Raw genomic sequence first — 27,286 nt, forward strand, 5'->3', positions numbered from 1 at the left:
CTGACTGTCTGGCTGACCCAAGTTAAACCCCTGTAACTAAAGATAAACAGATTGTTTCATTTGACATTGCTCACGTAGAAATGATACGCTGTTGCTAGGACATTAGTGTACATAAAAAAACAGATGCAGCTTGTGTTCTAGAATGTACAGATTCACTGGAAACATTTCTTTGACTCCAGATTCTTCTCTTCTGAAAGTAGGTTGCTTTGTACTACTGCCCAATGACCTACTTTTGAAACCACTTGGAAAGAAAGAACATGTTCCCAACTGCAGGCCCCGTGCCCTGGCAAAAGCTGGAACCACCTGTGCAGTCAGGCCAGTCACAAGATGTAGATTTCTGTTTTTTTCAGCTTTGCATTTATTTATATACAGTTCAGTCAGCTGCTTGATGATACTTATTCACCAAGAGCTACTGGAGGAAGGGCGGCATATATGTTAAATATATATACTTTGTCCAACCACAACAGTTACCACACATTTAAGAATAAACAGATCTCCTTTGTCTGTATCAAATTCAGGTAGTAAAATATTTTCTGAAGAAATTCTGAGGTAAAGCTGCAATTCAGTAAAATGGAGTCACAAAGCCATAACCTCCAGCTTGGGAGATTGTTCTGTACACGTAATGTGTGAAAATGAGGCAGAATCTGGCCCGCAATATATAAACACTGCATTCTGACTTTAAAAAGAAGTACCTTTCAACTTGATAATAAATATCATTGAAGTAGTATAAAGAATCTATGCAGATATGAAGTGTGTAACATTCAAGGCACAAGTTTACCACGCAGAAAAAGCCAAGGCACAGGAAATGAGGTATTTAAGAAACTCTCTGTATTCAGCCCACTCCCCCAAAACAAAAGAGGTGGCTCTGTACAGGCACGTAGATGGCTACTGCAGATTAATAGTTAGGAGAATTAAATGAATCCAATCAGTGAGGCTGCAAAACGCTAATGGTGGCCTGTGCAGAGTACCTTGCTGCAGGCTATGGAGATTAGTTTAATTCTGCTAGGCCCTGGACTTGTGTGCCCAAAGCCTAACTCTTTTGTTTTTCTCTTTTGACAGAGGGATAACTGAGGAAAATAGTGAGGTGTTTTGCATGGAATTGATTAATTTAATCCATAATTGTTTTTAAAATAGAGTCTGCATTTGATGTCAGCATGTTGCTGCCTGTGCTTGCTTTGGGTAACGTCATTTCCCTGAAGAATAAATTTTTCAGGAGCCATTAGTAACAGGGTATTTAAAGAACTACTCATGGTAGACCGATCTTGTTGGGACTTTATTCTGATCTGTTGATTTAAATACTTAAACAGAAACCAAGCAACAATAATGAGAGCAGATTAGTCATAGGATTTAACCATACTTAGAAAAACATAAGGGAGGGAGGGCTCCTGTGTTTTCTGGTTTACACAGAAAGGAAAAAAGATGACAGAAACTTCTCCTTCTCCATCTAGATGGACATTAAAAACCAAAGACATGCACACTAAAATCCTTAATACAAGTCTGAAATGCTCAAACACAGTCCAGTCTTTAGATTATCCTGTGGTTAATCTCCAGTTTAACAGATGTGGCCTTTCACATTTGTAAATATTAGTTACTCGTGGCCTTCCTCTCAGGACTCCGTGATGTTGTTTGGCTGAGGGACACGGTTCCTGGAGCAATGCCTGGGATATACAGCGTACACAGGCCAGCCTTGGAGCAAACATTTAGTCACCCTGGCACCATGCAAACAAAACGAATCTCCTGGAACCACTGAGCAAAACTGACAGCATAAAGAAAACAAATGTGATATTGCCTAAATCTGCCTTTTGTCCTGGATTTATGTCACTGAGTAGTATTTCCAAGGTTGGTTATTGCCATAGAGCTGTCTCTGAACTTTCCAGTCACAAATTTTCTCTTTTCCTGCTTCTGCATTGTGAATAATTACTGTTGGGATGATTTCTTTTCTTTTTAATGTAAACCAGGAGGTGCTAGCAGACACAAGCCCTGTTAGGGGAAAGGAAAGCAAAAGGGTTTTGTTGTTATGGTGGTTTTTTGGTGGGTTTGTTGGGGTTTTTTTAGAGGGAAATAGAGTAGCTCCATACTGAATCTTGCCATTTACATGTGTGCCCATGCTCTGTGAGTGGAGGGTTTAACAGCAAGTTCATCTGGCTTCCCTGAAAGAGCTAGCAGCTGATAAAACACTACCACATAAAAACCTTTTTGGATTTTGTGTGCTCCAGATATAATATGAGTTAAGTGCCAGTCTGAAAGGTATAATGACGCTTAATTAACACAAAGCACATTTCCAAATCAGCTCACAGAAGGAAGTTCTCCATAACCCGATCAAAGCTTTCTGTTCTAAAGGCAAGTAAACAGCCATTTGAATTTCAAATGTCAGCATTTCATCAAAGGGGTTGTTTTGCAACCTCACATTAACGAATTAAGCTGTCAGCCAGCTGAAATGGATTCAAAGGGCTGCTCAGGAAATGGGCCACATGACGAGGGGCACGCTCACCTGTAGCGAGCCTGACGCACCAGGGTCACCTACACTTGCCAAATTTCTAACATGCTTTGCCAGCTTTGCTGGCTCACTTCTGCTCTTCCCGGCTTTTCCTCACAGCCACAGGCAGGACCAGCCCTACAGACTATTACAGGCTCTGCCATAAACGCTTCAGGCCACCCCAGGGAAGGGGGTCGGCCAGATGCGTTGGTATCTGTGTGAATCAGCAAAAAGCTGGCACCAAAAGTAACCCTTCTTTCCCTGGGGCACATTCGCCCCAGCCCGTGCCAGGCTCTCCCCTCAGCATTGTCTGGGAATGAGACAGGGGCGGCCGCTGTTCGCTCCCCAGCCCCCTCGCGCCCCCACCGCGCCGGCCATTGCGGCAGCACTAACGCGCATGCGCGCAGCCCCCTCCCCGCCGAAATCTGCCTCCTCAAGGCAGCTCCCCCCTAGCAACAGCGCTGACCTCACCGCGCACCAATCAGCGGCGAGCAGCCTCCGAATTTTCCAGAGCTTTCCTCACAGCCGCCCCCCCGCCCTTCTCCAGCTTCCCCCCGGATCAACCAATCAGCACCCAATCTTCTTACTTCTGCACCAATCAATGCCGAGCGACCCGTTCTTACCAGAAACCGCTTCACCGCGCCCCCGGATCCATCCGCTACCCCAGAAATTTAAATATTTTTAAGGATCTGAGGCCTCACACTAAGACTCCAGGACATCTTTTTCCCCTGAAAGGAGACTGGAGAGGGAAAAAGGCGAGTATTTTGTACAACAGTGCTTTTTTACTTGGGACTACTTTGGGAAGCGTATGGACATTACAGTGTACGGGGGCGGGGCCTGTCTGGTAAAAATCGTATAAATACGGGTGGGGCTGCGTCATCGGGCAGATTACAGCTACTGCGAGAGAGTGTGGGGCTGCTGCTGAGCAAACGTCAGGGCCGGAGACGTGAGTGGATCGGTGCGGGGGTTTTGGGGGTTGGAAGGGGGAAAACGGGACGATTTTTCTGGACGGGAAGGTATAAGGCGGGGGTGGGGGGGTTTATCGGGTAGTGAGTTTTGTGGGAGGGGGAGGAATTGCGCCGAGTCTCGTTTTGCTCTGAATCACGTCGTTGAGAACTGGGGTGGGTGGGAATAAAAGTGCTTCGTTAGGAGAAGGAGGAAGCGTTACGGTGAAAATGGCGGAGGCTGTGCTCGTCTTCCCCGGAAGCAGGTTGCTGAGTCACTGCCGCGGGGGGAGCAGCGCAGTGCTCTTGTCGCAAATGGCTACCGGGAGGTCCCGCAGTAGCTCTGCGGGAGGCCGCGCCGCTGCCTCCCACTACCGCAGTGCTGCAGGGGGCGGAGGGGAAGGGGGGGTTGAGGAGCCGACTGGTGAGAGGCGATGGAAGGAAGGAGCCTGTTACAGGAACATAGCATACCGAGCCTCAAAAAGGGGTTTAGTTAACAACAAAGGGCTGGAGAGTGGTTGTAGAAAACAGTAATAAAAGAAAACAATAAAAATTGTAGCTGGTATTTACATAGTGTGAAATAGCAGCAGTAATTCCTTTGTTTAGAAGTCATTGAAGAGTGTAGTTCAAGTAGCTAAAGGTGAAACTTCTGTGTGTTTTGCAGTTCAACATGCAGATCTTTGTGAAGACCCTGACTGGCAAGACCATCACCCTTGAGGTTGAGCCCAGTGACACCATTGAGAATGTGAAGGCCAAGATCCAGGATAAGGAAGGCATTCCCCCGGATCAGCAGAGGCTGATCTTTGCAGGCAAGCAGCTGGAAGATGGCCGCACCCTGTCCGACTACAACATCCAGAAGGAATCCACCCTGCATCTTGTGCTGCGCCTGAGGGGTGGCATGCAGATCTTTGTGAAGACCCTGACTGGCAAGACCATCACCCTTGAAGTTGAGCCCAGTGACACCATTGAGAATGTGAAGGCCAAGATCCAGGATAAGGAAGGCATTCCCCCCGATCAGCAGAGGCTGATCTTTGCAGGCAAGCAGCTGGAAGATGGCCGCACCCTGTCTGACTATAACATCCAGAAGGAATCCACCCTGCATCTTGTGCTTCGTCTGAGAGGTGGCATGCAGATCTTTGTGAAGACCCTGACCGGCAAGACCATCACCCTTGAGGTTGAACCTAGTGACACTATTGAGAATGTGAAGGCCAAGATCCAGGACAAGGAAGGCATTCCCCCCGATCAGCAGAGGCTGATCTTTGCAGGCAAGCAGCTGGAAGATGGCCGCACCCTGTCTGACTACAACATCCAGAAGGAGTCTACTCTGCATCTTGTGCTTCGTCTGAGAGGTGGCATGCAGATCTTTGTGAAGACCCTGACGGGTAAGACCATTACCCTTGAAGTTGAGCCCAGTGACACCATTGAGAACGTGAAGGCCAAGATCCAGGACAAGGAAGGCATTCCCCCCGATCAGCAGAGGCTGATCTTTGCAGGCAAGCAGCTGGAAGATGGCCGCACCCTGTCTGACTACAACATCCAGAAGGAATCCACCCTGCATCTTGTGCTGCGCCTGAGGGGTGGCATGCAGATCTTTGTGAAGACCCTGACTGGCAAGACCATCACCCTTGAAGTTGAGCCCAGTGACACCATTGAGAATGTGAAGGCCAAGATCCAGGATAAGGAAGGCATTCCCCCCGATCAGCAGAGGCTGATCTTTGCAGGCAAGCAGCTGGAAGATGGCCGCACCCTGTCTGACTACAACATCCAGAAGGAATCCACCCTGCATCTTGTGCTGCGCCTGAGGGGTGGCTGTTAAGTTATTGTGCATCTTGCTTGACAACAAGATAGCCAACAGCAGTTGTGTTTGCACTGTAGTTCTGCAGTGTCTTAATAAGTTAAATGCAAGTTTAATGCAAGCTTAAGTAACTGCTGAACAACTGTCTGTTGAAATGCTAATAAAGTTTTCTGTTGCACATTACAACTTGTAGTCTGTCTCAGTTCCAGCTAGTAAAACTGGTGTATTTTAGGTGATGTGCTTACTTTGGCTTTTTTCCATGGCAGTTTAAGCCTCTTTAGATGTATAATAAGGACACTGTGGGTGAAACAGATCTGGATTAAAGTCTTAAGCACTAATACCATGTTAATTCTTTTCCCTAGAGTTTAACACAGCTCTGTTTCCAGGAGGGATAGTATCTTCTGTTAAAGACCCCAGAAAGCCACAAACAGAATAAAGGGGTATGATTGTCAATTCAGTGGGGTGGGTTTTGCTGCAAGTTGTGAACTTGTAGTGTGTTTAAATTGACTCTGGTCCTGAGATGAGTGTGGACAGTTTCATTGCCTGACACTGCCATGAAGGGACTTGAGCTTTGGTATGCTCTGGGGGGGCTTTGTAAGCAAATGTGACTAGTGCTGTATTTTTTTAAATGGAAAAACTACTGCGTATTCTAGTGATAGCCTGTTCAAATTAAATTTTCCAAAAGTGGATGTGGGGTGTTTCTGTGGCTGAACTACATGGAATGTGTGACCTGGGGAGGGAGTAATTGCAGTGAGTTGCTGCTGGTGCAGGGGCGTGGGGTGGGTGGTGGGGAGTCTGATATGTTAGTGAAAACTCGAGTCTTAAATACTGAATGGCAGTACGTGACTGAGCAGTAGAACAACTTTGGTTTGAAGTGAGTGAAATTTTTTTACACAATAATGCCAAAAGCTAGGGATTTCCCACTAAAGTCTGGGTTGTCTTTTTTTTTTTTTGAGGGGTGGGTTAAGGAAAACTTGCCCAAACAGGTGGGATTAGAATGGCTTAATTCAGCTGTGTGGCGGTGGATGTAACCATCTGTGTGCCTTTCACAGAAACAGCACTAGGCTGTAAGGATCGTGGCTGTCTTCATCTGTTGAATTCTGACAGCTGTTTAACTTGAAATGGGAGTCCTGACATCCATATGCTGTGTGCAGTGTTTCTGTGCTGGTCCTCTTTGCTTTTTACTGATAAACCTGTATTACGCACCCATCTTGGTTGACACTTTTGTCCACTGTAGTGTTGCTGTGAAAGTTTGTTTCTCTTCAATTTCACCTCGTAACTTCCTGTTACAGTGTCTGTGGTAAGTAGTGCACTTGTATTGGCGGTGGGTTCTTAGCATGGCTGCAGTCATGGCCAAAAAGTTACACTTGTTCTTGTAGAGAATGCACATTGTAATAAGTGCAATGTGGTTTTGATGGTTATAACCATGATAGGTTTGTGCTCAGCATCAGGGCTTGCTTCCCTGTCTACTGTACATAGCTGTGCTAGCAGAAATCTAAAGTTCTGTAAACAATTGCCATAAGTGATACTTTCTTTTCCTGCAATTGCTTCTCTTGCCTTTCCTTGCCTTTATGCTCTGCAGTTTAGCTGCTTAGCCAAGCCTTGCTTTTTCCACTGTAGCCACATAGGCAGGTTGCCTGGAGAGGTTGTGGAGACTCCTTCCTTGGAGATACTCAAAAGCTGTCTGGACGTTCTGGGCAACCAGCTCTAGGTGACCCTGGTTGAGTAGGGGGCTGGTCAAGATGACCTCCAAAGGTCCTACCCCAACTGTTCTCTGATTCTGTCACTTCTGACTGGGTGTCTAACAGCCCTGCTCTGAGTAGTGCATAAGCTCCCCAAACAATTTAATGGCACTGACTAAATTGACATTACTTACCTTTTCCTGCTGGTGATTTGCTCTAGGGTGAAACTAGTTGCTTTACCTTCTCTGGCTCATAATTAAGAGATGTCCTTTCTCAAGTTCTTCTAATTAAGCTATGCTGTGTGGTAACAGTTACAGATGCTAACTGGTCCGATAAGGCAGCTATGATGTTGGGTGGAGCTGACTTTGTGCAGAGCTCTCCTGGGGGTTTGGCCTGCTCTGCAAGAAGGGGAACCCTGGGAAGGTGACGTGTAGGTGGCTGAGTGGGTCAGCACCAGCTTCCCGGGTGTGCTCGCTCCAGCTTGATTTGGCCTGAGCCAAACCTACACTGAACCATTTTCCCTGTTGGTACTTGGGCCGTTCCTGTTTGTGGACGGTCCGTAAGCGGAGCCGTGCGTGGAGCCTGCTTTGGTCTGAGCTAGCAGTGGGAAGGGGGGGGAATGTGCCAGCATTTTGTGATTGTGGGGAACAGCTCAGGCCTAGTTTAGGCAGCCTTGGCTGATTGTATTAAACTGAACGTGTCCACGTGCTGTTTTCCCCAGCCCTGTAGGAAGATTTCCTTAGGTGAAGCTGGTGCTGAAAGTTAATTAGCTCTGCATTTGGCTTACTAGACATGGCACAGAAAAGCACATCCTTAAAGCCAAAGCATGAGGAGTGGAATCCCAAGCTTGTTTCACTACCTGGGTGAAGAGCAGAGCTGGACTCTCTGAGGATGCGGGGGGGGCACTTGTGCTGCACTACTTCTCTTGTAGGAGCCGTGTTACTGAGGCTCCTGATCCCCCAGCTAATGGAGGGATGGCAGTCGCTAGCTGGAAGGGATGACTGCAAAGGTTTTCTTCGTTAATAAAGACAAATCTTTGCAATTTATCTTAAATGATGTGAATTAGGAAAATGTACATAAATTACAAGGAAATGTAAATATGAATTTGCTTAACATGCATTGTTTACACTGAAGAAATTGTGAACAAAAGACAAAGAGGTTTCAGGCAATATGAATGATTGAAGTTAAGATGCAACATTTGTTTTTCTTACAGTGCAGTGGTACCTCAATTCAATCTGCTTAGAGCCAACTATTCATAACTAAAATAAGATTTTAATAGGCTTCAGCCAGAATCTATGCGCTATTAAAATAGAATAATCCTAATGCTCCCATATGGACAACCAATTCTGATAACATCTTTCAGTCCTGTTGCAAACTGAGTTTTGTGACTGGCGCTTTTTTTTCTTGTAGCTTCAGTTAATTTCTAGTCTATTTTTTTAAAAAACAAATACGCCAAGATTTCAGGTGTTTTGTCTTCTGTGATCTTAAAAAAATACTTATATCTGTTTTAAGATAACAAATGAGATAACCCTGTTATACTTGGGGTTTGGATATGTTTAGTGTTTTGCTCTGTTAGCAACTACCCCAAAATGTAATCATTTAGGGGAAGTGAGTGTTAAGGCAGATAAACATTGGGAATACCTCAGTATTTTTGCAGTTTTGCCTGCAGTTCCAAGGCATTGCATAGTAGCTGCATTCAAAGATCCTTGTCTGCACAATTTTATATTTATAAAACACCACATCATCAAAAACAGCCTTATTTGGAACTTGAGTTTTTAAATTAAACAAGTTTCTGTTAACTGTTTTCATACAAAGAGTAAGTGAATGGCTATAATTCTCACAAGTATATGCTTGCAACGGTTTTTTTTTTACTATTTTTGAAGACCTTCTATCGAGGCTGTTTTCATAAGCAGCACGTATTCAGGTTTACGTGGTGGCCACTGGATGTCACTGTTTCTCCACAAAAGTTGTTTTGTAACGTTACCGTTGGCATTTCATATTTTGCTGCTATTTGATTGTCAGTGGAGCATTCTTTCAGGCTGTAATCCTACAGAAAGGGATACATCAAGTAGAAAGATACTTCTATTTAAGGAATAAGAGAAGTGGATGGTTCCTTCAAAGGCCTGGGAAGTATATAGATAGGAGCCTTTAAATATTACTCTGTAAGTAACAGAAATACTGTCATGTGACTTGAGTCCCCAGGGCTATCAGACAAGTTCTGACAAGGAATTATATTTAAGAATATTTGTATTTTAGATTGGGCACTGACAGGCATCTCTCGAGGTATGGAATTCTATCTGTATAATTATAACAAATGAAGCTGCTAAAATCCATCCCTTCAGTGTGGGTTTTGCGTAACAGTTGCGTGAAAAAAAAAAAAAGTCTGTCCTTGCAAAAATATTTGATGTTTTCCCAAGTGTGAAAGTACACCTCTAAAAGAAACAATTTTTTCTTAACCATGTGGCTTTCGTGAGGTTTGAATGAAGTGCTGGCCTACCTGTTGTTTTGGAGAGGATTTTAATGGCCCACCCTTGTGTGCTGTTATTACAGGCTTCCCTCCTCCTGTGAAGATGATTTTAAGCTGCTGCTCCTTAGAGTGCCTGCAGATCAATGCTGTAATTAAATTAGACACATGTAAGTGACTTTGATCTTCTATCTACAGCATACAGAAAATGTGATATTAATCATAAGTCTATTATGTTTTCCAGTATTTGCTAAAAATGGACGCTTAGGTGAACAGAGAATACATATTTTAGGAAACGTGCTTGTTTCCATCATCTTCCTCATGCTTCCTTTTGCTTTCTGTTTAAGCAGGTTCCAGTCGTTGCTTTTTCTGACATGAATTACTGTGCTGCTTCATATATAATTATATATTTAGTAATATTATTAAATGAAAATTGGTTTAACTTAATTTCACTTAGTAGTTAAGAGTTTGACTTCTTTCTTCACAGGTTCATTTTCTACAGAATGTGTGTCTCCTGTCAGGAGAAACTTAGTGCCATGAGACACATTTTCATCAGTAAAATAAGTCCTGAGCAATTGCAAGATTCCTTCTTGTTCCCCTGAATAAACTCCTCAAAAGGCAAGAGGATCACGTGTTGCTTTTGAAAATTCAGGCTGGCAGATAGATGAAATTAAATTGCTGCTTTTATTCTCTGTGCATGCTGGTTTGGATGGCTTCCTTCCGAGTCCAAACAGCTATGAAGATTTTAAATTTTGGTGGCAAGATGCTTGTTACGCATCTCTAGCTCGGCTGGCTAGTGTGCAGCAGTGACATAATCCTGTTGCTGACCTTGGAATGCTGTCACTGTCAAGTGCACATTTGGGCAGATCTTGTACTTTTTTTTCTACCTTGCTTCTCTTTTCTCTGAAATGGAAGTGCAAGTGTTTACCCTCGTGTACTGTCTGTGAAAGCATGTGCGCATGTGTGTGTGCATACCAAAGTTTCTGTGTTCTCCCAGCAGCTCTGTGTTTCTGTTTTGCTGTGGTGACCTCTCAGCTGGCAGTGATTCCTTTCCCAGCAAGCTGCACATTCTCCTTCCTCTGTGTAAGCTATTAAAACCAGATGTGCAGAAAGAACTCGGTTATGATGCGCTTTTGTGGGCTGATTTCATTCCTTGGCTGGAATGGTGGGCTGACTCCCACAAAAGCTGGGGGAAAAGCCCAAGAGGATTTAAACCCATAGGTCTGAGCTAAACTCTTGAGCCTGAATCTGTCTGTTGATGTCACACTAAATTAAGTGTAACGTGACTAAAGCAAACTGAACTAAATCAGTGCAAGGCTGGAATGAGGGATAAGAGAGGAGATCTGGTCTTGTGTTAATCTGCATATGTTTATTCTTTATAGGCTATTCTGTGGGTGCTAATAAGTCATTAAGCCTGGAAGGAATAAGTAGCTTTGCATTGTTCCTGTATCAGCTTAATTTTGAAGCATGGGAACCTGAGAAAAAAGCTTGTGATCTCATGCAAAACCATGAAAGAGGAAAAGGCACCCTGCCATTTAATGGGTGTATTTATAGGAAGGTCCTTTCACAGCCTGCATCTGACTTGAAGTAAAAGCTATCTGGGAACGTTTCTATGGGTGACGACCACATTCCAGGATGTCTCACATCATCCTGCAGTCCTGTCAGATGAGGATTGCTTTAGGCTCTCTTTTGTTTCATGGTAGGTTTGGAAGAAGGAAGCCACAGCCAGAGTTCAGTGTGTCATGTGATACCCCTTCTCAATGTTTTTGGACCAATGTTAAACTAAAGTTTTGAGATTTCTCATGGAATGTGCCCCTGCTGTCAAGCTGTTGATCAGAAGAGCTCTTTACCATTTTGTTAGTTAATACGATTCTCTAGATGAACTCTAGATCACATAAACGGCTTTGTAAATCGTCAGTCCTCTACAGAGTACAGATGAGAATCACTCTGCAGCAACGTTGTGCTGGGGAAGGCTGTTAAGACTGTGGGTGCTGCATGTCACCCTGCACTGATGCTGTGGAAAATAATGATCACGCTGCCTCCTCAGGCCTCAGTTCTGTTAGGAGTGGGAGAGAAAAAACTGAGACACTTGGTGTGGGCTGATGCCCTCTTTCCCGAGGTCTTGTTTTGTGAGTGGTAAGTGAAGTGACATTAGTGTGCGTGCGCGGTCTCAGTGGCAGTCAGTTGTAGGGATGGCCAGTCCGTGTTCCCAGAAGCAGCCTCTCCAAGACTCGCACTCCTTTGGACAACCAACCTCCATTAAGAAATGGGCACTAGTGGCAAATGAAGTAACCAGTGGCCTTAAGCGTTTTGGAACTGCGGCTGCTTTATGCGGTGTCCTGTGCTTGTGAGGAGCAGCTGACACTCTACTTTGTCAGGTAATGCTCTGGCTAATTTATGGTCTCATATGGTTTGCGCTGCCTCGTAACCGGCGTGTGGGAAGTTGTGTGAGAAGTGGCTTCCCACGCAAACAGTTGACCTCAGGTGTTCCCATGCAGACTTGCTTGTCCTGGGGCTCACAGAGGGAGCCTTGTGACAAACCTCACTCTAGCACTGTCAGGGTCCAACCAGCCGCCTGCCTTGCAACCCGAGCGGGCTGCTGTTGAAAGCCATGAGATGCTGCCTCTATACGTGCAGGCAGGGGTTAAGCATTATGAATTTGCAATAGCCAGCCAGCTTTCCCATATAAGAGCACTGCACTCATTGGCTCTCTCTTTTACTGAGAAATCTATCTAGTCATTTCCTGTGCAAGCCCTTCTTCACTTTGCAAAAAGCTATACAGTTGAGTAAATAACAATAATCCGTGGTTATTCCTTCTTGCAGGCAGTTTGGATTCTCTCATGGACCAACCACCAACTAGGAGTTTAATGTTGTGCCATTAATAGACTGCTAACATGAGCGTGGTCTTCTCTGCAGAAGAAGAGGACTCTCACCCATGGATGTAAATAATTTGGGGTCTGCTTTCATGCTTATTAATGCTTGTTGGTATTTGACTTGGTTTCTACTGAGAGATTATTTACCCTCTGAAGGACCCGTTGGGACTCCTTGTCAGATCAGTTCTTGGGTGGAGCTTGCAGCAACTTGAGGTAAGTGCTGTGCTCTTCCTCTTGACAACAGGGCTTTTTTGTGCTGCGCTACTCAAAATGGCTTGGTAAAGTCACAGAAAGAAACAGCTCGGCTCTTTAGAGAAGTGAAAGTTGAGCTGGCAAACAGTGCTCTGTGTGTTTCCAAGGGACGCACAAAGTGGATGTATATATTATAGGGTCCTTTTTTATAGGACCGTTTTGCTCTTGCTTTTAAACCAGACGGTCTGTCTGTACAAGACTGACAATAAATAACTCTCGAGCGCTGTGGAGAGATGGAAACTGCAGCTGAGAAATGATTTTGGGGAAAGGAAGACAGAAAAGCACAAGCAAACTATTATGGAAATACAAATAGCCCTCTAAAGGATCAACAAATGTATCAGTAAGTGTTCTGGGGGAGGAAATAAGTCTGAAATGGGATTATAGGGTGTATGCCTGTGTGTGCAGAGGAATGTTTGTCGTTAGAGTGCAGACTAAACTGAATGGCTGAATAATCATAATGGTTTGTCTTGAAATCAGCCCTTGGATTTCTTGCTGTGAGCTACATAAAGATGTTTTGTGACTGTTTTCTGCCTAGAACTACATTTCTCCACATCCTAATCCAAGACAGAATGCTTATGCTGTGTCAATTTACCTCTTTGCTGGTACAGGCTATGGAGTCTGGCTGTAGTCCCAGCAAGAGAGATTTCTCTTCAGAGAAAACCTGTTAACCATTTGGAGGGAGTACATGTGAATAAGACGGAGTTATTAAATAAAGGTCTGCTTCAGGTTGGTAATCATGGATGTTTCCTTGCTGCCTCACAAACTGTGTGTGAATCCACAGCCATGTGCTGACTACAGATAGCTTGTATTCAGTGTGGATCTGAGATGTATCCACCTATATAGGAAGAAATGTCTCAAAAGAGTAAAAAAGGACTACAGGACATATTAGATGAGAGAAGTGGGCTGGCTGGGTGCTCTGAATACTGATGCTGTTCTGTACAGCAAATCTGGATCCAGCTTTTCTCTTGGGAGAGCTGTGCTCTGTTCAGGCTCTGAGGACTATGAGTGTCCACATGGCAGCTGGGGCGTGTGTTTGCCTGTGCAGTAGAGCTGGAAGTTCAAAGCCTGTGCTCACACAGATAGCCAACAGCTCCAAGCATTGGGGAGATTCCACTCATTTTGCCCCAGGATGAAATGTGAGAATGCGTGAGGGGAACATAATTTGTGCCTGTGTTTTCCCTGTAGAAGTAGTCATGCTTACCAACAGAAAACAGGAACAAACTTATCATTCTGTTCCAAAGGCCTACAGTTAATCTTATCTTTTTGGTCACTTGGTGACTAACTAGCCTGTGTTGGCTGCACTGAGACAAGAACAATGATCATAGTCTCCTAAAGATCCACTTTCTTTGCCTTTTATGTAAGGAACCTGTGCTGCTGCCAACAGGTGAAGTCATCTCACAAAGGGGGTTCAGATGTTCTGCAGACAAGTTGCCTGTATTTCATGAACTGCTTTTGAACTTCTTTGCCAGTGGTACCCTATTTAAGACATTGATCCTTTATTCAAATACTCCTACTGTGCAGAGTTTTACTGACTCTCTCAAGAGACCTGCAGTCAGCTGTAGGAACGCTGGACCTGGAAACATGCTTTCTTCTCTGTGCCACACCAAGCACATTCTAGGATTGTGAACAAGTTGTGTTAATTCTCCCTTGCAGGTTTAGTCTCCCAGTGGGGAACGCCTTTGATCTGAAAGACCATCCCTGCTAGAAATGGATAACTTCACAAATGGGCATCCGGGCCCAGGTCAGAGGAACAGGTTGATGGGATTGCTAGAAACAGATGACAGTATCCAGGAAGATAAACCTGCATCTAGTAAAAAGGAAGAAAGATCAGGACATGGAAAGAAAGGAGAGCCACGACCCTTGGAGACACCTTATCAAAAGGAGAGCAGTGACTTTCCTCCTAAAGTCAAGATTAATCTGAACTATAGGCCAGGACTTGTCAGCAAGTGAGTAATTGCTGGGTATTTGACAAGGCTGCAATCCCTGTGTTGAGCTGTACTGATCCCTGCTGGTAGGGACCCATAGACTTGATAAAGTCTAAAAGTGGCAATGCAGAAATATTACAGGCATCTTGTGGGAGGTAATTAAAAGCAGAAAGGGGACATGTTAAGCCTTCTGCACTTGGAAGGTATGTGTAATGTGTGTGTGTTATGGTATATTTTGACTATATCTGAAGTAACACTAAATAAGCCAAGTTGGGTGTAAGAGCAGCTTAGCATGGAGCTCTATACAACTGGACTGTTTTTGCCAGGGAGGGATGTAAATCAGCTCAGAGTGCTTCACACCATGTGATGGGACTGACTCTGGTCCTGCAGCTATCTTGGGCTTCTCTGTCTTCGTGCTCTCGATGTGTTCCAGGGTTGCACATCAGACTGGATCTGGGAAGAGCTCCAGCTGATGGAAAGAGCAGCCACTTAAGAGAATTCTGGGAAATAACTGTCTCTATTTTTCCCTTGACTCAAAAATAAAATACTTGGTTTTTCTGACAAACTTTTCTGCCTCCCTCCTTTCTTACACTGTCCCACTAGAATTTACTGCATACTCCTGTCTTCCACACTCCAGAATTTCTTAACGCTTTGCATTTCTTTCATAGCCAAAAAGACCCAAATCGCTTTGACAGAGACAGGCTCTTCAGCGCAGTCTCAAGGGGCAGCCCCGAGGCACTGGATGGTTTACTTGAGTACTTAAGGAGGACCTCCAAGTTTCTCACCAATTCTGAATACACAGGTAGATTCCTGCTCCATACTCCGTAAACGCGGGTAGCAGAGGCAGCACTTGTTAATGTAGGAGGGCAGCGGGGGAACCTGCTTGTGGTTCTTTGCTTTCTTCAGCCCTCTGTCCATTCTTTTATTTTCCTAATGTCCACCTGAGGATGGAGAATGCCATTAATCATATATATCCTAAGGCTTCTGGCTGTACTGCAGACTAAAAATACTGAGAAAGGCCTTTAAAATAATGATTGTATTTGGCTCTACAGCGACAGTTAAGTTCTGAATCAAGTAGTACAGATGTGTGCAAAGTGTATGCACAACCCATTCAATACTCTTTTTCTGCTAGATGCAAAGACTGGGAAGACCTGCTTAATGAAAGCCCTGTTGAACTTAAAAAATGGAAAGAATGACACAATCCCGCTTTTGCTGGAAATAGACCAAAAGACACAGAATCCCAGGCCGCTTGTCAATGTGGCGTGCTCTGACTGTTACTACAGAGGTAAGGCTTCTGTTCTGATGCTGTCACAGCAGTTTCCCCATTAGACAGGTGAGATGAGCAGGTACAAGAAAAAAGAGGGGAACCAGAGCTTATGCAGCACTGCAGTTCCAGAGTTCTGGTGCAGTTACAGTAACAGCCTAGTCAACCCTTATTTCTGATTCTGGTACTGCATCTTCAGCCTTGAATTACACACTTCTGCAACTTCATTCTTGGTCTATAAAAGAGAAATGATACATATTTAGAAACCCAAGAATATGAGAGAATTTCTTTGGAAAGCTTAGAAAGCAAGTCTAAAAGTGAAAAATAAATAGTATATCGCTATTAAAGAATGAATTCTGCTGTTCGGGTTATTCTTTTAATAGCAGACATGCAGCATAGTCATGTACATGTATGGTTGTCTTTATCCTCTCATAGCTGCTTGAGATCTTAGTGCCAGGCAGGGATAATTGCCTGGTCTTGTGTTGGATTTCTGATAGTCTTGAGGTCTGTCTTCTGACTCAGTGTTTGCAACGTGCTTTTCCAATGAACGTTGTTGAAAGTCATCAATTGCCACCCACCCCCTGCCCAGCGCTGGGACTGCAGGATTGCTCTGCAGAACCTACAGCGACTGTTGAAACAGCACTGTGCTGAAGAGTCCTTTGCCTGTTCCCTCTGACAGTGGCACTGAGTGTCAGGTTTTGCCTGTTTCCTTAGGCCAGACAGCACTCCATATTGCCATAGAGAAAAGGAGTCTAGATTTAGTGAAACTTCTAGTAGAGAATGGAGCTGATGTCCATGCCAGAGCCCATGGTGAATTCTTCAGGAAGAAGAAAGAAGGAGTTTATTTTTATTTTGGTGAGTCAGTGTGGAACATGTTCCTTTGCTTTTTTATTGCTTTACTGTATGCGATGCCACAGATTCTGTTGGGTTTGCCCCTCTGTGCATGGGTTGCCATCTCCGCTGTCCTGTAATCAAGCTCTTGACTTATTTGAATGGCAGGATCCTTGCACAGACTGAGGTGTCCAGTGAGCATTTGCCATCATCTTTGGTCTTATGTATTTAATCCCATCTGAGGGGCTTCAGAGACAAATGCTTGGTTAGTTTAGCCAAATTAGCGGTCTGGGAAAGTGTTTCAGTTGCCCCCAGAAAAAAGGAGTAATTGTTTACTGCAAAACCCTTTCTGAATCTAGCGACACTGAGAAAGAACTTGGTCTGTGTTCCAGTGGTAAAACTATAGGCTAAATATATTTTCCTAGAATTGTTTTTTTTTAATTCTTTTTCACCCCTTTCTGCTTCCCCTCCAAATACTGTCCTAATCTCTTCAGGTGAACTTCCCCTCTCCTTGGCTGCTTGTACCAACCAGCTTGAGGTGGTGGAATATCTTCTAAACAATCCCCACCAGAAAGCCAGGCTCCAGGAGCAGGATACGCAGGGCAACACAGTCCTCCATGCCCTGGTGATGATTGCAGATGACACTGAGGAGAACACCAAGTTTGTGAGCACAACATATGTTGAGATCTTGAAGGCAGGTGTGAAGGTTGACCCAACGTGGAAACTGGAGGAGATAGTGAATTATGATGGACTAAATCCTCTGCAGCTTGCTGCCAAGACAGGCAAAGTGGAGGTAAAGGCAACTGGAGGGAATCCCTGGGGTTGCAGAGAAGCAAGGAAGACACTAGCATATATCCTCAGCTTAGCAGTGGGGTTTGATGTAGGAGCATCCTTCACCCAACCCGTTGTAATGCTGCTGAGAGTGGCAGTGCCACAGGAGGCAATAAAGGAGGCCTCCTCCAGGCCACTCCAGTTAGCACCCTACAGAGTCTCAGCTGGTTGCTGCTGCTGCTCTCTGTCCCAGCCAAGACAGCTGTTCTGGACCAAAATTGGTCCTACTCTGGAAGAGCTGATCAAGATGTAGTTAATTTGCCTGTTTTTAGCCAGATAGTCTGTTGTTTGGAGATACCAAAGTGTATAATGCAGAAAGCCAGGTGTCCTCTACTTGAAGGCGATTTGAGTGTGCTTGTGTCATTCTACACTTTCTTTACATACACATTTTTCTGGTATGCATCCGGTTTCTCTTCAGATCTTTAAGCACATCATCCAAAGAGAGATCAAAGACCCAGTGTACAGGCACCTGTCACGCAAGTTCACTGAATGGACCTACGGACCCATCCATGTGTGTCTCTATGACTTGTCCTCTATAGACAGCTTTGAGGAAAACTCTGTGCTGGAGATTCTGGCATACAGCAGTGACACACCGGTGAGTGTTCTTACTAAAAGTCAAAGCAACATTTTTTTCTGCCTTCCTATAGTGTTGCTGTATAATTATGAAAATCATTTCAAGTTAATGTGGTGTTTCACATGATCATTTTTCTGGAAAAGAAACACATGGTGGAAGTATTTCTATATTTTATTATTTACAGTCTGCTTGGTATGCCTCTGATAATCTATAATATGAGAGAAATTTTTGACCCTTTGGTTGTCCTAAGCCTGGGTGTGTCCAAATACTTTGATGAAGCCAAGCAGAAGTAGCTTCTTATGGGATGGTTGATTTCTTTCATGCTGAAAGGCCTGAGTAAACCCTTAGTGATACCCTGGGTGGAACCGCTGAACTCCAACCCTGAAAAAGACAATCCCCTGGTGAGTTTGCATTCCTATTGATGCATGGGTACATTTTTGTTGTTTGTTTTTCCATAGAATCGGTACAAGATGGTGGTTTTGGAGCCACTGAACAAACTGCTTCAGCAAAAATGGGAAACGTTTGCTTCCAAGAGATTCTACTTCAGTTTTGTCTCATACTTGTCATTTATGATCATCTTTACAGCCATTGCATACTATCAACCCTTGCGGGTAAAGGTAAGTCCAATCTTTTTTTATCTGGAAAGGCCTGAATGGATGGAGTTGAGTTTAAAAGGTGCAGGGTGGTTATCATTGCTACCTCTGCCTGTCCTCAGTGTTTTGGATTTTTTTTGTTTTAATCTTGCAGCCTTCATTTCCAGTGGAGTTCACGGCTGGAGGCTTCCTGTGGGTCTCTGGACTGATCATTATCTTGCTAGGAGGCATTTACCTAATCTTTGCTCAGGTATGGGGATCTATTGTCTAGTTTCGTTGTAAGAAAGGAAAAGAGGAAACTATCACTGACATGGAGGCAACAGGGTTCAGTTCTCCTGACATCAGGATGTGCACGAGTGGATGGCAGGGGGGAATCCTGCTCTGAGACACGCTGTCAGTGCAGTCTAGCAGTGACAGGGTGGCATAAGCCAGATTGCTGGGCAAGAGGAAGAATAGGTTCACAACAGCAAATAATTGAGACACTTCTGTGATTTACGGTACTAAAATGCATCCTTGGCATTTAATGCAGTCTATTAATAAACACATTGGGCTGGGCCATGATTCAGCCCTTATTTATCCTTGCCCTTTATAAATAAGGCCTTTTCTTCATCTTGGAAGGATGACTAGCTGAAATTTGGGATCTTGAAAATGAAATCAAGAAGAGAAGCTTATGGAGTAAACCTTTCCCCTGAGCAATACGCTATGCTGGGCAGAAATCACTCTCGAGCATGCCCTGTTTTTGATGGATGGCTATCATTGATTTTTCTTTATTAGAGCCTGTACTTGCGGAGGAGGCGCCAGTCCCTGAAGACTATGTGTTCTGACAGCTGCATTGAGATCTTGATGTAAGCCTCTCAAAGGTTTTTGCATGATGAAAACACGGGTGAAATTGGTTCTCTGCTGTGTGCAGCTAAGTTGCCCTAACATTACTTGAGAGATGGTGAGCGGGAAAGCTTGATTCTCTGCCACTGTTTCCTCTGTCCATCCCCTCCCTGCTTGCTTCTACCTGCTGCATCTTGTCATAAACCTTTGTGGTAATGGACTTTGCTGGGTAGGGTCTGTCCTTGGATTTATAGCAGAACACAGTGAAGAGCATACCCTCAATTATTCCACAGTTAAGAACATATACTTGTTACAAAAAGGCTCAAGTTCTTAATCATACTGTCACTGTGGCTGAAGGAATGGAAAATAACTGCTCAGTTTTCTGAGGAGAAATGTGTATAGATACATGTATGTGCATGTGTTCATAAGTGTTAAAATTTTTTCCATTTAATATCAAATATCAAGAAGTTCAGAGTTTCCATACTGTGAGATTAACCAGTTCATAACAAAACTGCAACAATTTGTGGATCTGGTTATAACAGGATTTGCTTATATAAACTATGTGTCTGATTAACTGCCACTTTATATGCTCCATGTAACCTTGTAAAATGTGTTTGCTTTTCCTTGCAAAAGAGAACAGATCTGCAAATGGCCTTTTTTGTTGAGGTAAGTCACTGTGTCATTCATTCTATTTCTCTCCAGCTTCATCCAGGCTTTTTCATTGCTGCTGTCAGCAGTCCTGTATGGTGCAAGTTCAGAAAACTATGTGGCAGTGATGGTGTTCTCCCTGCTTTTGGGGTGGGTGAACATGCTGTATTACACTCGGGGCTTTCAACGCACTGGGATCTACAGTGTCATGATACAAAAGGTCAGTACTTGGAAAAAACTTTGTATGAAAAGTTTTTGGGTGTGAGGAACTAATAGAAGTCCTGCAAACACTTAGGACCATGAAAACAGTAAATGGAATTGATGTACTGACTGTGGAAGTAAAGGTATTTGCAGGAGATTAGATCAGTGCCTTTAAGGAAGTACAGTTGTGGTGAACCACTAGTTTGCTGTCTTTGAATATAGCAAGTGACAGCAGCTGATACTGGCCTGTTTGTCATAAACCAACTCAAAGCTAGCAGTCAAAACCAGTGTGAGTTCCCTAGAACTGTTATGCTTAGGCTGAGAAGTGTTTCCAGGTCCATAGAGGAATCTGGGACTAGAAAGACAAGCCAAAGCAGAGGTGAAATGAGGTGCCAGGGAAGAATTCTGATCACCACTTGTGTAAAACTCAGTGGAGGTGAAAGAGATGTGTGTATTAAAACAATTTGGAAATAGCCATACTGGGGAACTGACATGATATTTATTTGTTTGAAAGAATCTATTCATACAAACATAAATATTTTCATGTAGTACTGTCAGATTAAGCTACCAATGATGTTACTTACCTGAGGAAGTAATTCAACATGTATTAGATAAAAGCATTTTCCAACTTGCTTTCAGTAGTTACTTGGGTTGGTTTATGATGTGTGAGAACAGGAGATAATCCTGGTGATTTCATGTGAGATAAAGAATGGCACTTCCTCCTGATTTGTGTTTCAGACTATCCTGAGAGATCTGCTGCGTTTCCTCTTGGTTTATATGATCTTCCTCTTTGGCTTTGCTGCAGGTAAGGACTTACTCAGCATTATGTTGTAGACTGGGCTGCAAGAAGTAAATATTTCTGAGGAGGATTCAAATTCTGTTTTTCTCATAGCTCTGGTTACGCTGATGGGGGATGCTCCTTCGGCCTCTCAGAACAAGTCTCTTGCTCAGCTGGAGAGCACGGGGAGCCATGCTATGTATGGCGGGCTGCTCAGCGTCTCCCTGGAGCTCTTCAAGATCACCATTGGGATGGGTGACCTGGATTTCCAGGAACATGCCAGATTCAGATACTTCGTCATGCTCCTGCTGCTTCTCTTTGTGATCCTCACTTACATTCTTTTGCTTAACATGCTGATTGCACTCATGAGCGAGACTGTCACAGATATTTCTGGTTATAGCAAAAGCGTCTGGAAGCTGCAGGTGAGGCATGGTGCTGCTGAGGCAGTTATGTCGTGGCGCATACTCCTACTCGAGTATCATAACATCAGAGATGACAGTGTCTTTGTCCTAAGCCTCAGCTATAAACTTCTTTTGCATAAATCTGCCATGCTGGAGGTAAATCCTAACATCTCTTTTAGATGTATTAAACTCATGCTGTTTGCATGGCTACCAGCCAGTCCAGATCCATGTGTGTAAGTAACTTGAGAGCGTAACTGACTGGTACTATTAGCTATGGAGCACTTTGGGATTGGGTTCCAAAGTGATTTTCTAAGCTAAATTAGTTGCTGGTTGGGGAAGATTTAATCAAAAAGAGGTGCTGGGATCTGTAGGCCCTGTTTTCTCTCTGACACGGACTTCTTCTTTCAGCGGGCTATTGCTATTCTAGAAATAGAGAAGGCCTGGCTGTGGCGCCAAGGTGGGAAGAGGAGATCTGGCTGCTTCATGTCAGTGGGCCTCAATAAAAAAGATGAGAGGTGGTGTTTCAGGTAAGACAGATGTACCATTACCCCTTACACTCCAGCCTAGTAATGGGTTCCCATGATTCATAAGCTGGTAACCCTGAACTGCCACAGGGAATTTCAGCGCTGACTCAACAGAGTGACTTAACCACATGTTCCTGGGCACATGCAAATTGGCTGATGATTGCAATACTGGGAGCTCGAGAGCTAGTTGAACTGCCAGCATTGTCACCAAGACATCCTGTCACCAAAAGATGTCCTGTTTAACCCACATCTGTGCAAGCAGTTGTGGTGGCAGGGTGTCTGCAATGCTGCTTTCTTTGCTGCTGCGAGTATGGCTGTGCCCAGAGCGGGCTGCGGTGGGAGGGATGCAGCCTGGTGGGCTCTTTGCTCAGGAACAGCCAACTTGAGTATAACACGAGGGGGCAGCACTCCTCCTCGCATCTGGGGGCTGGGGGAGCCGAGGAACCTTCAACCGAACTGCAGGCAGCACTCTTAACTCCAGGGTGTTACGGAACACCTATAGAAAGTGGAACCGAGGAGCCTCCTTTGTATTAAGTGTGTTCCCTGGGAGGAACTGGAGGATTTTAAACCAACCACAGACCAGCACACAATATGCAGGGGAAGAAGATACCTCGTGGAGCTTAGACTACAGAAGAGCTTTACTCAAAGCTCCGTAGGGTGTTGTTGCTACAGCCAAACCATTAGGATTGTATTGGCAGGATGAGCTGGGCTGGGGTGCTGTGGGACAATGAGATCTGGATTGAAATGCTGTGCTCCATGCATCACTGTCGATTGCATTTTGTCTCTCCAGAGTAGAGGAAATTAAATGGACAAATTGGGCAAAGGATGTGGGAGTTCTTAAGGAAGAACCTGGAAACATCAGTGATTCAGAAGTAAATCCAGAAGGTAAATTAAATCATGATGAAAGGTCTTTGGTATTCTTTTATCTTCCTGCTCAGCAACTACTCTTGGCCTGTTATGTCTTTGGTAACAAGTTTTAGGTAGGCCACCTTGCTTGTGAAATTACTTCCACACAGCATCCCTTAATTAGTAGCAGCATCACTTGTGAGCTGAGAAAATAAAGTATGGACCTGGTCAGAGCTTGGGAACAAATAATGAGAATGAAGGAGATGCCATTCTTTCTTTCCTCTGGTAGAGATGGACAGGAAACACTGCTGAGAAAAGCAAGGGCTGTCTTCCCTTTGACATAGTAGCCCAAATGTATGGTGCTTTTTCTGGGAAAGATAAAAATGAGGCCCGTTCATACTGCAAGTGTTAGAATCACAGGGCTTTTAGAGCACAAATCAGGGCATTAACACTGGCAACTTTGTCAAATTCCGCCTGAGATAATTGTTTGCTTCCCTTGGAAGAAACTCTGTGGAAAATAGATGGTACTCTCTCTAGAAATATTTTGTTCAGCCTGGCAGAGCTTGTGCAGAAGCTCCACTGGATTTAAACATGGCCTCCTGCTTTTGCAGTGTAGTTTCTTCCTAGGTGCCAGTTTTCTAGGGCTGGGGAGGTTGCAACACTTAAAATACTATCTGGTGTATGTTGGGTTTTCCCTAAACCTACACCCTTCTAAAAGCTGGGTCCCTTTGTCAGCTTCCTGCTGACAAAGGGCTGCTGTTTTTATGTCTCCTGCTGTAGAGACAAGATCATGGAAACGGATGCCACAGAAACATCTGAGATCAGCTGTTTCAGAGGAGCAGTCACTGTTGCAGCCCCAGCTACCAGCAACTGAGATGATGCCTCTAGAGGGACAAACCAGAAATCTTTAGCAGGTTTTTCTGGACTGCAACCTTGCTTCCATCTTCAAAGGATTAGTTCTTCCTGTAGCGTCTGGAAGTATTGAAGGCATTATCGGTATTAAAGTGCATTTCATCGAAGACTTTGGTTCAGCCTGTGGCTTTAAATATTTTCATGCACTTTAATCATTCATTTTCTTTGAAGAAACTAATTTTACTCAACTTTCTCTGCCTGACACTTTCTTATTACTATGTCTAAAGGTGCAAGAGCAAGATCACAGGGGCAGTGGGGAGTGGTTTTGGGAAGGCAGTGCTTTCTGAGCTGTATAGAAATAACGCTGTTTGCCATAGAGAAGCAAAGGATGGAGTGACCTATCTAAGAATGGGTCGACTGTTATTCTTTTGTCACAGGAGACTGCACTGAAGTGCTTTGGAATAAAGAGTGTTGTAGAGTTATAAAAAGTTGCTAAGGATGGAGTTGGCTCCTGTGCAAAACACTCCTGGTGTGAGACATGAGTGGACAAATACTCAGTCATCAAGAGTCATAGAGTCTTTGTGTCAGGACCTGCAGTGCTCAGTGTTTAGCCAACATCAGAATTCCCATTTTACAATATTATAATGAAATTGTTTGCATGATGTGCACATTTATTTGAGAACACAAAAGTGATATGGATTTCCTGGACCTGTAACTTCACATGGTGAATTTCTGAAAGATCTGTCTGTCACAGGTTGCTTTGTCTCTGTAGAAAACAGCAGCAGAATCCTGCACATGGCTTCTGAGACAGATGAGCCAAAGTGCATTGTGTGGTTAACTTTTCCTGTCAGTCTTAGCGGGCATCCTGTCTTGCTGTAAATGATTACAAGGACCTCGTTGCTTATTTTGATGTGCACACTGCCTCAGACGGGATGGGAAGCATACTTAAACTCTGTGGAAAAGAGATAAAAATGAGCTATCTCACTTTCAGCCTATATTTAAAAATAATAACCTATTTCTGTAAACTGTCAACATAGCAAGTTTACTTAATTGAAAATGTTCTTCCTTGGATATATTTTAAGAGCTTCAGCCTCTCAAGAAGGAAGAGATGTGATCAGACTATAAGGCCTTATCAATTCCTGATTGCGTTTTACCCAGCACTGTGCTGACCTCACTGCCATGCAAGTTAACTCTTGTTTTTCATGACCTCATGTCCGTTTATACAGCCACATCTGAAAATGTAACAGCCGATGTTGCATTGGGTGCATCTTTCATACAGGGAATGGCTAGTGATAACCCTGAAAATGTGGCAGACTACAAATGTTGGCAGCACTTTTCCTTCAGTAAGATAAACCATGCAGCTGAAGATCTCCTGTGGCTCATTTCTACTCTGAGCAAGTGAAGCTAGGGGGCTTGTCTTTTGGAGACAATCACCTTAATTCTGTTGCTTACTACATGTATGTGACTGACAGCAAAAGCATTGCTTTTAAAACTTATTCCCTATCACTTCAAACAGGTTCTTCCCCTGTGCTGGGCAATCCCGTCTTCAGCTTCACTGCATTGGGCTTCTGAATTATAATTAACTTTTCTCACTCCCAGTGTCTGCTGTTTTCTTGCTTTGTGAAGCCTTCAGTTGCTTTTTCCATCTATGGCTCTGTCCTAAGTGTTCCCAAGATTTGGCAAGGTGCTCATATTCACAAAAGAATCATCTGGCATATGGTAATCTATTGCTGTGCTTGGTGCCTTGCTGTGATAGGGACACTCTGAGACTCTCTGAAAATGCAGAATCAGATCTGCCATCCTTGCCTGGAGTTTTAATAAACAACAAAAGAAGAAATCTTGCATACTGCTAGTGGTTTTGGTAACTGTGGGCTGTGGCAGCTTGCTTTCAAGATAACCTGCCTCTTCAGCTATTCCTTGAACCTGCTTCTCTTTAAATCCCTTTCTCAAGCTTGCAGTGTTAGTTTATCTTTTGATCTACATCAAAAATGTTCTTAAACATCTAGAGTTTGCTGTGAAACAGGGACTTGACATTCCTTGTGCTTCAGTCATGTCACAGACCACCAGTCCCAGCCCTCTCAAGCTCATGAATGAAGGATGATGGACAGCAGACAGGGACAGGCACATGCAGCAAACAGATATGTCAGGTTGGTCAGAAAATCTAGCAGTGCCCAGGCTGTTGGACTGTTCTTTGTTGTGCTATGGAGAAAAGGAGATTTTTGGGCAGTTACAACCTCTCTGCAGTGACAAGTGAGTCAGCACTATTAAGATTAACATCAGTAACCTCACAGTTTTTCATATTCTTAATGCACAAGGCTGCTCTTTGGTTTCACCATCTGAACCACTTTCCATTTTGGTCACGTTACAAACAGGAAGGCTGGCTGGTGTTTATTTTGTGGGATGTCTGCAATTACTTGTGAGAGGGAAGGATTTACAAGCTGGTTCATAAGTTTGAAGGCCCAACAGGATTTTGGGATCCACTCTTAATAGATCGTAATGTTTTGTCAGGAAACACTTCATTTACACAAGAAATTACCAACATATGAGCTGTCTTCTCCCTTCTACCTCTTGTGACAGGTAAACCCATCTGCATGTGAACCCATCCCTATGCACATGGGGAGGCTTTGCAGGGCTCTCATCTGAGAAAACAGAAGGTTTTCACAAACATCAGTGAAGGAATAGCTGCACTTTCTCTCCTCTGTCTACTCTGTATATGAGCCACGGAGAATCTGAAGGCCCAGCCATGCCATGAAGAAAAGACACCATCAGCTCTCGTTCCTTTCCATGCAGAATTATGGATGTTCAAACCCTTCCCTGTGTGATTTGATCAAAGCTGCTTGGCTCCTGGCAGGGCTGGGAGATGAATGCAGACCTTGTTGTTTCTAAACTCCTCCTCCTCTTCCTTCTTCACTGGAGCACACTTTGCCTGGTCACTGCTCCCTGGGTCCTCTCTGCCAGGCTCCAAATGCTTCCCGCTGCACAGCGATCTATCTCGCTGCTTATCTGGTCATGTCTGGTTTGTATGGTTACCAATTCCCCATAAGGCTATTTTCCTCAGGGGTATCGGTGGAAGCAAGATTTTCTTGTTCCTCAAATGCTTTGCACGTTTTATTTTGTTGTTGTTTTCCCTTTTTTTTTTTTTCCCAAAGCATGCTCTGAAGCTGAAGCTGGTACGGGGAGTTTTATCTGTGTTTTGATTGATTCCCTCTCTCTTCTTTTTGTGACCCCACTTGCAACTAAGCATACTTTCCATTGCCTCTGTAGCTAGCGAAAGAAGTCTTTGAAATGTGACAAGCAAAAGGGCTTAGACAAGGAACAGATGCTTTATGTAAGTCTGCATAAGCTGCAAAGAGCTATTTCTGAAGCGATGCAGCTGGTAGATTTCTTAGCTGGACTGTTCCTGGGGCAAGCTATCAGTTTTGTTCTTTGCTGTATTGAAGAAATTTCATTTGTTGCTCTGGGACTAAAAAATGAAATTGGAAAAAAATAACCATTTTAGAAGAAAACGGTTCCACTTTGCAACCTCAGATCTGCTTCAGCAGCACGAGTAAAAGTGGGGCCAGACAGGACCAGGCAAAGCCTCAGAAAGGTGTGACTGCGACTGCCTCATCACTGGCACTAACTGTTACTAAAATCTGAGTGCAGAGAGTGTTTTCTTCACTTCCTCTTGATGTAATCTTTTTTCAGTTTGGATTTGTGAGAGCTTGAGT

General features: G+C 44.0%; 2 protein-coding genes and 1 long non-coding RNA gene across 9 annotated transcripts; 2 read left to right on the plus strand and 1 right to left on the minus strand.

Moving 5' to 3' along the window:
- Positions 1-1,254: 1,254 nt before the first annotated feature.
- LOC141932221 (uncharacterized) lies at positions 1,255-3,265 on the minus strand. The gene is made up of 2 exons (XR_012625769.1): positions 2,943-3,265; positions 1,255-1,980 (listed from the first exon to the last, which is right to left on the minus strand). It is a non-coding gene; the product is annotated as an uncharacterized LOC141932221 (long non-coding RNA).
- Positions 3,266-3,333: 68 nt separating this feature from the next.
- Positions 3,334-5,401, plus strand: UBB (ubiquitin B). The gene is made up of 2 exons (XM_074845406.1): positions 3,334-3,422; positions 4,085-5,401. The coding sequence occupies exon 2, from the start codon at positions 4,091-4,093 to the stop codon at positions 5,234-5,236; it is 1,146 nt and encodes a 381-aa protein (XP_074701507.1). The 5' UTR covers positions 3,334-3,422; positions 4,085-4,090; the 3' UTR covers positions 5,237-5,401.
- A 5,587-nt stretch (positions 5,402-10,988) lies between these two features.
- On the plus strand, positions 10,989-23,824 carry TRPV2 (transient receptor potential cation channel subfamily V member 2). 7 transcript variants are annotated; one of them, XM_074845340.1, is made up of 19 exons: positions 10,989-11,739; positions 12,185-12,447; positions 12,639-12,826; positions 13,095-13,212; positions 14,140-14,432; positions 15,080-15,213; positions 15,544-15,696; positions 16,390-16,530; positions 17,001-17,299; positions 17,756-17,932; positions 18,370-18,528; positions 18,659-18,754; positions 19,279-19,349; positions 20,029-20,194; positions 20,914-20,980; positions 21,068-21,375; positions 21,763-21,881; positions 22,669-22,763; positions 23,505-23,824. In XM_074845340.1, the coding sequence occupies exons 5-19, from the start codon at positions 14,194-14,196 to the stop codon at positions 23,633-23,635; spliced, it is 2,355 nt and encodes a 784-aa protein (XP_074701441.1). In that variant the 5' UTR covers positions 10,989-11,739; positions 12,185-12,447; positions 12,639-12,826; positions 13,095-13,212; positions 14,140-14,193; the 3' UTR covers positions 23,636-23,824. The 7 variants fall into 7 exon arrangements, with proteins under 7 accessions (XP_074701441.1, XP_074701442.1, XP_074701443.1 ...); XM_074845341.1 differs by lacking the exon at positions 10,989-11,739 and having other exon boundaries at positions 11,996-12,447; positions 12,667-12,826; XM_074845342.1 differs by lacking the exons at positions 10,989-11,739; positions 12,639-12,826 and having other exon boundaries at positions 11,996-12,447.
- The last annotated feature ends 3,462 nt before the right edge of the window (positions 23,825-27,286 follow it).

This window comes from Strix aluco, chromosome 19 (assembly GCF_031877795.1).
Source record: "Strix aluco isolate bStrAlu1 chromosome 19, bStrAlu1.hap1, whole genome shotgun sequence".
Taxonomy (NCBI): Eukaryota; Metazoa; Chordata; class Aves; order Strigiformes; family Strigidae; genus Strix; species Strix aluco.

What these genes read in the sequence shown, in the direction of transcription:
- UBB (XM_074845406.1), top strand. Translation starts at nt 4,091, where the DNA reads ATGCAGATCTTTGTGAAGACCCTGACTGGCAAGACCATCACCCTTGAG.
- TRPV2 (XM_074845340.1), top strand. Translation starts at nt 14,194, where the DNA reads ATGGATAACTTCACAAATGGGCATCCGGGCCCAGGTCAGAGGAACAGG. An exon ending in CACCAATTCTGAATACACAG is followed by an intron (nt 15,214 to 15,543) that starts GTAGATTCCTGC and finishes TTTTTCTGCTAG; the next exon opens with ATGCAAAGACTGGGAAGACC. An exon ending in AGGAGTTTATTTTTATTTTG is followed by an intron (nt 16,531 to 17,000) that starts GTGAGTCAGTGT and finishes TAATCTCTTCAG; the next exon opens with GTGAACTTCCCCTCTCCTTG.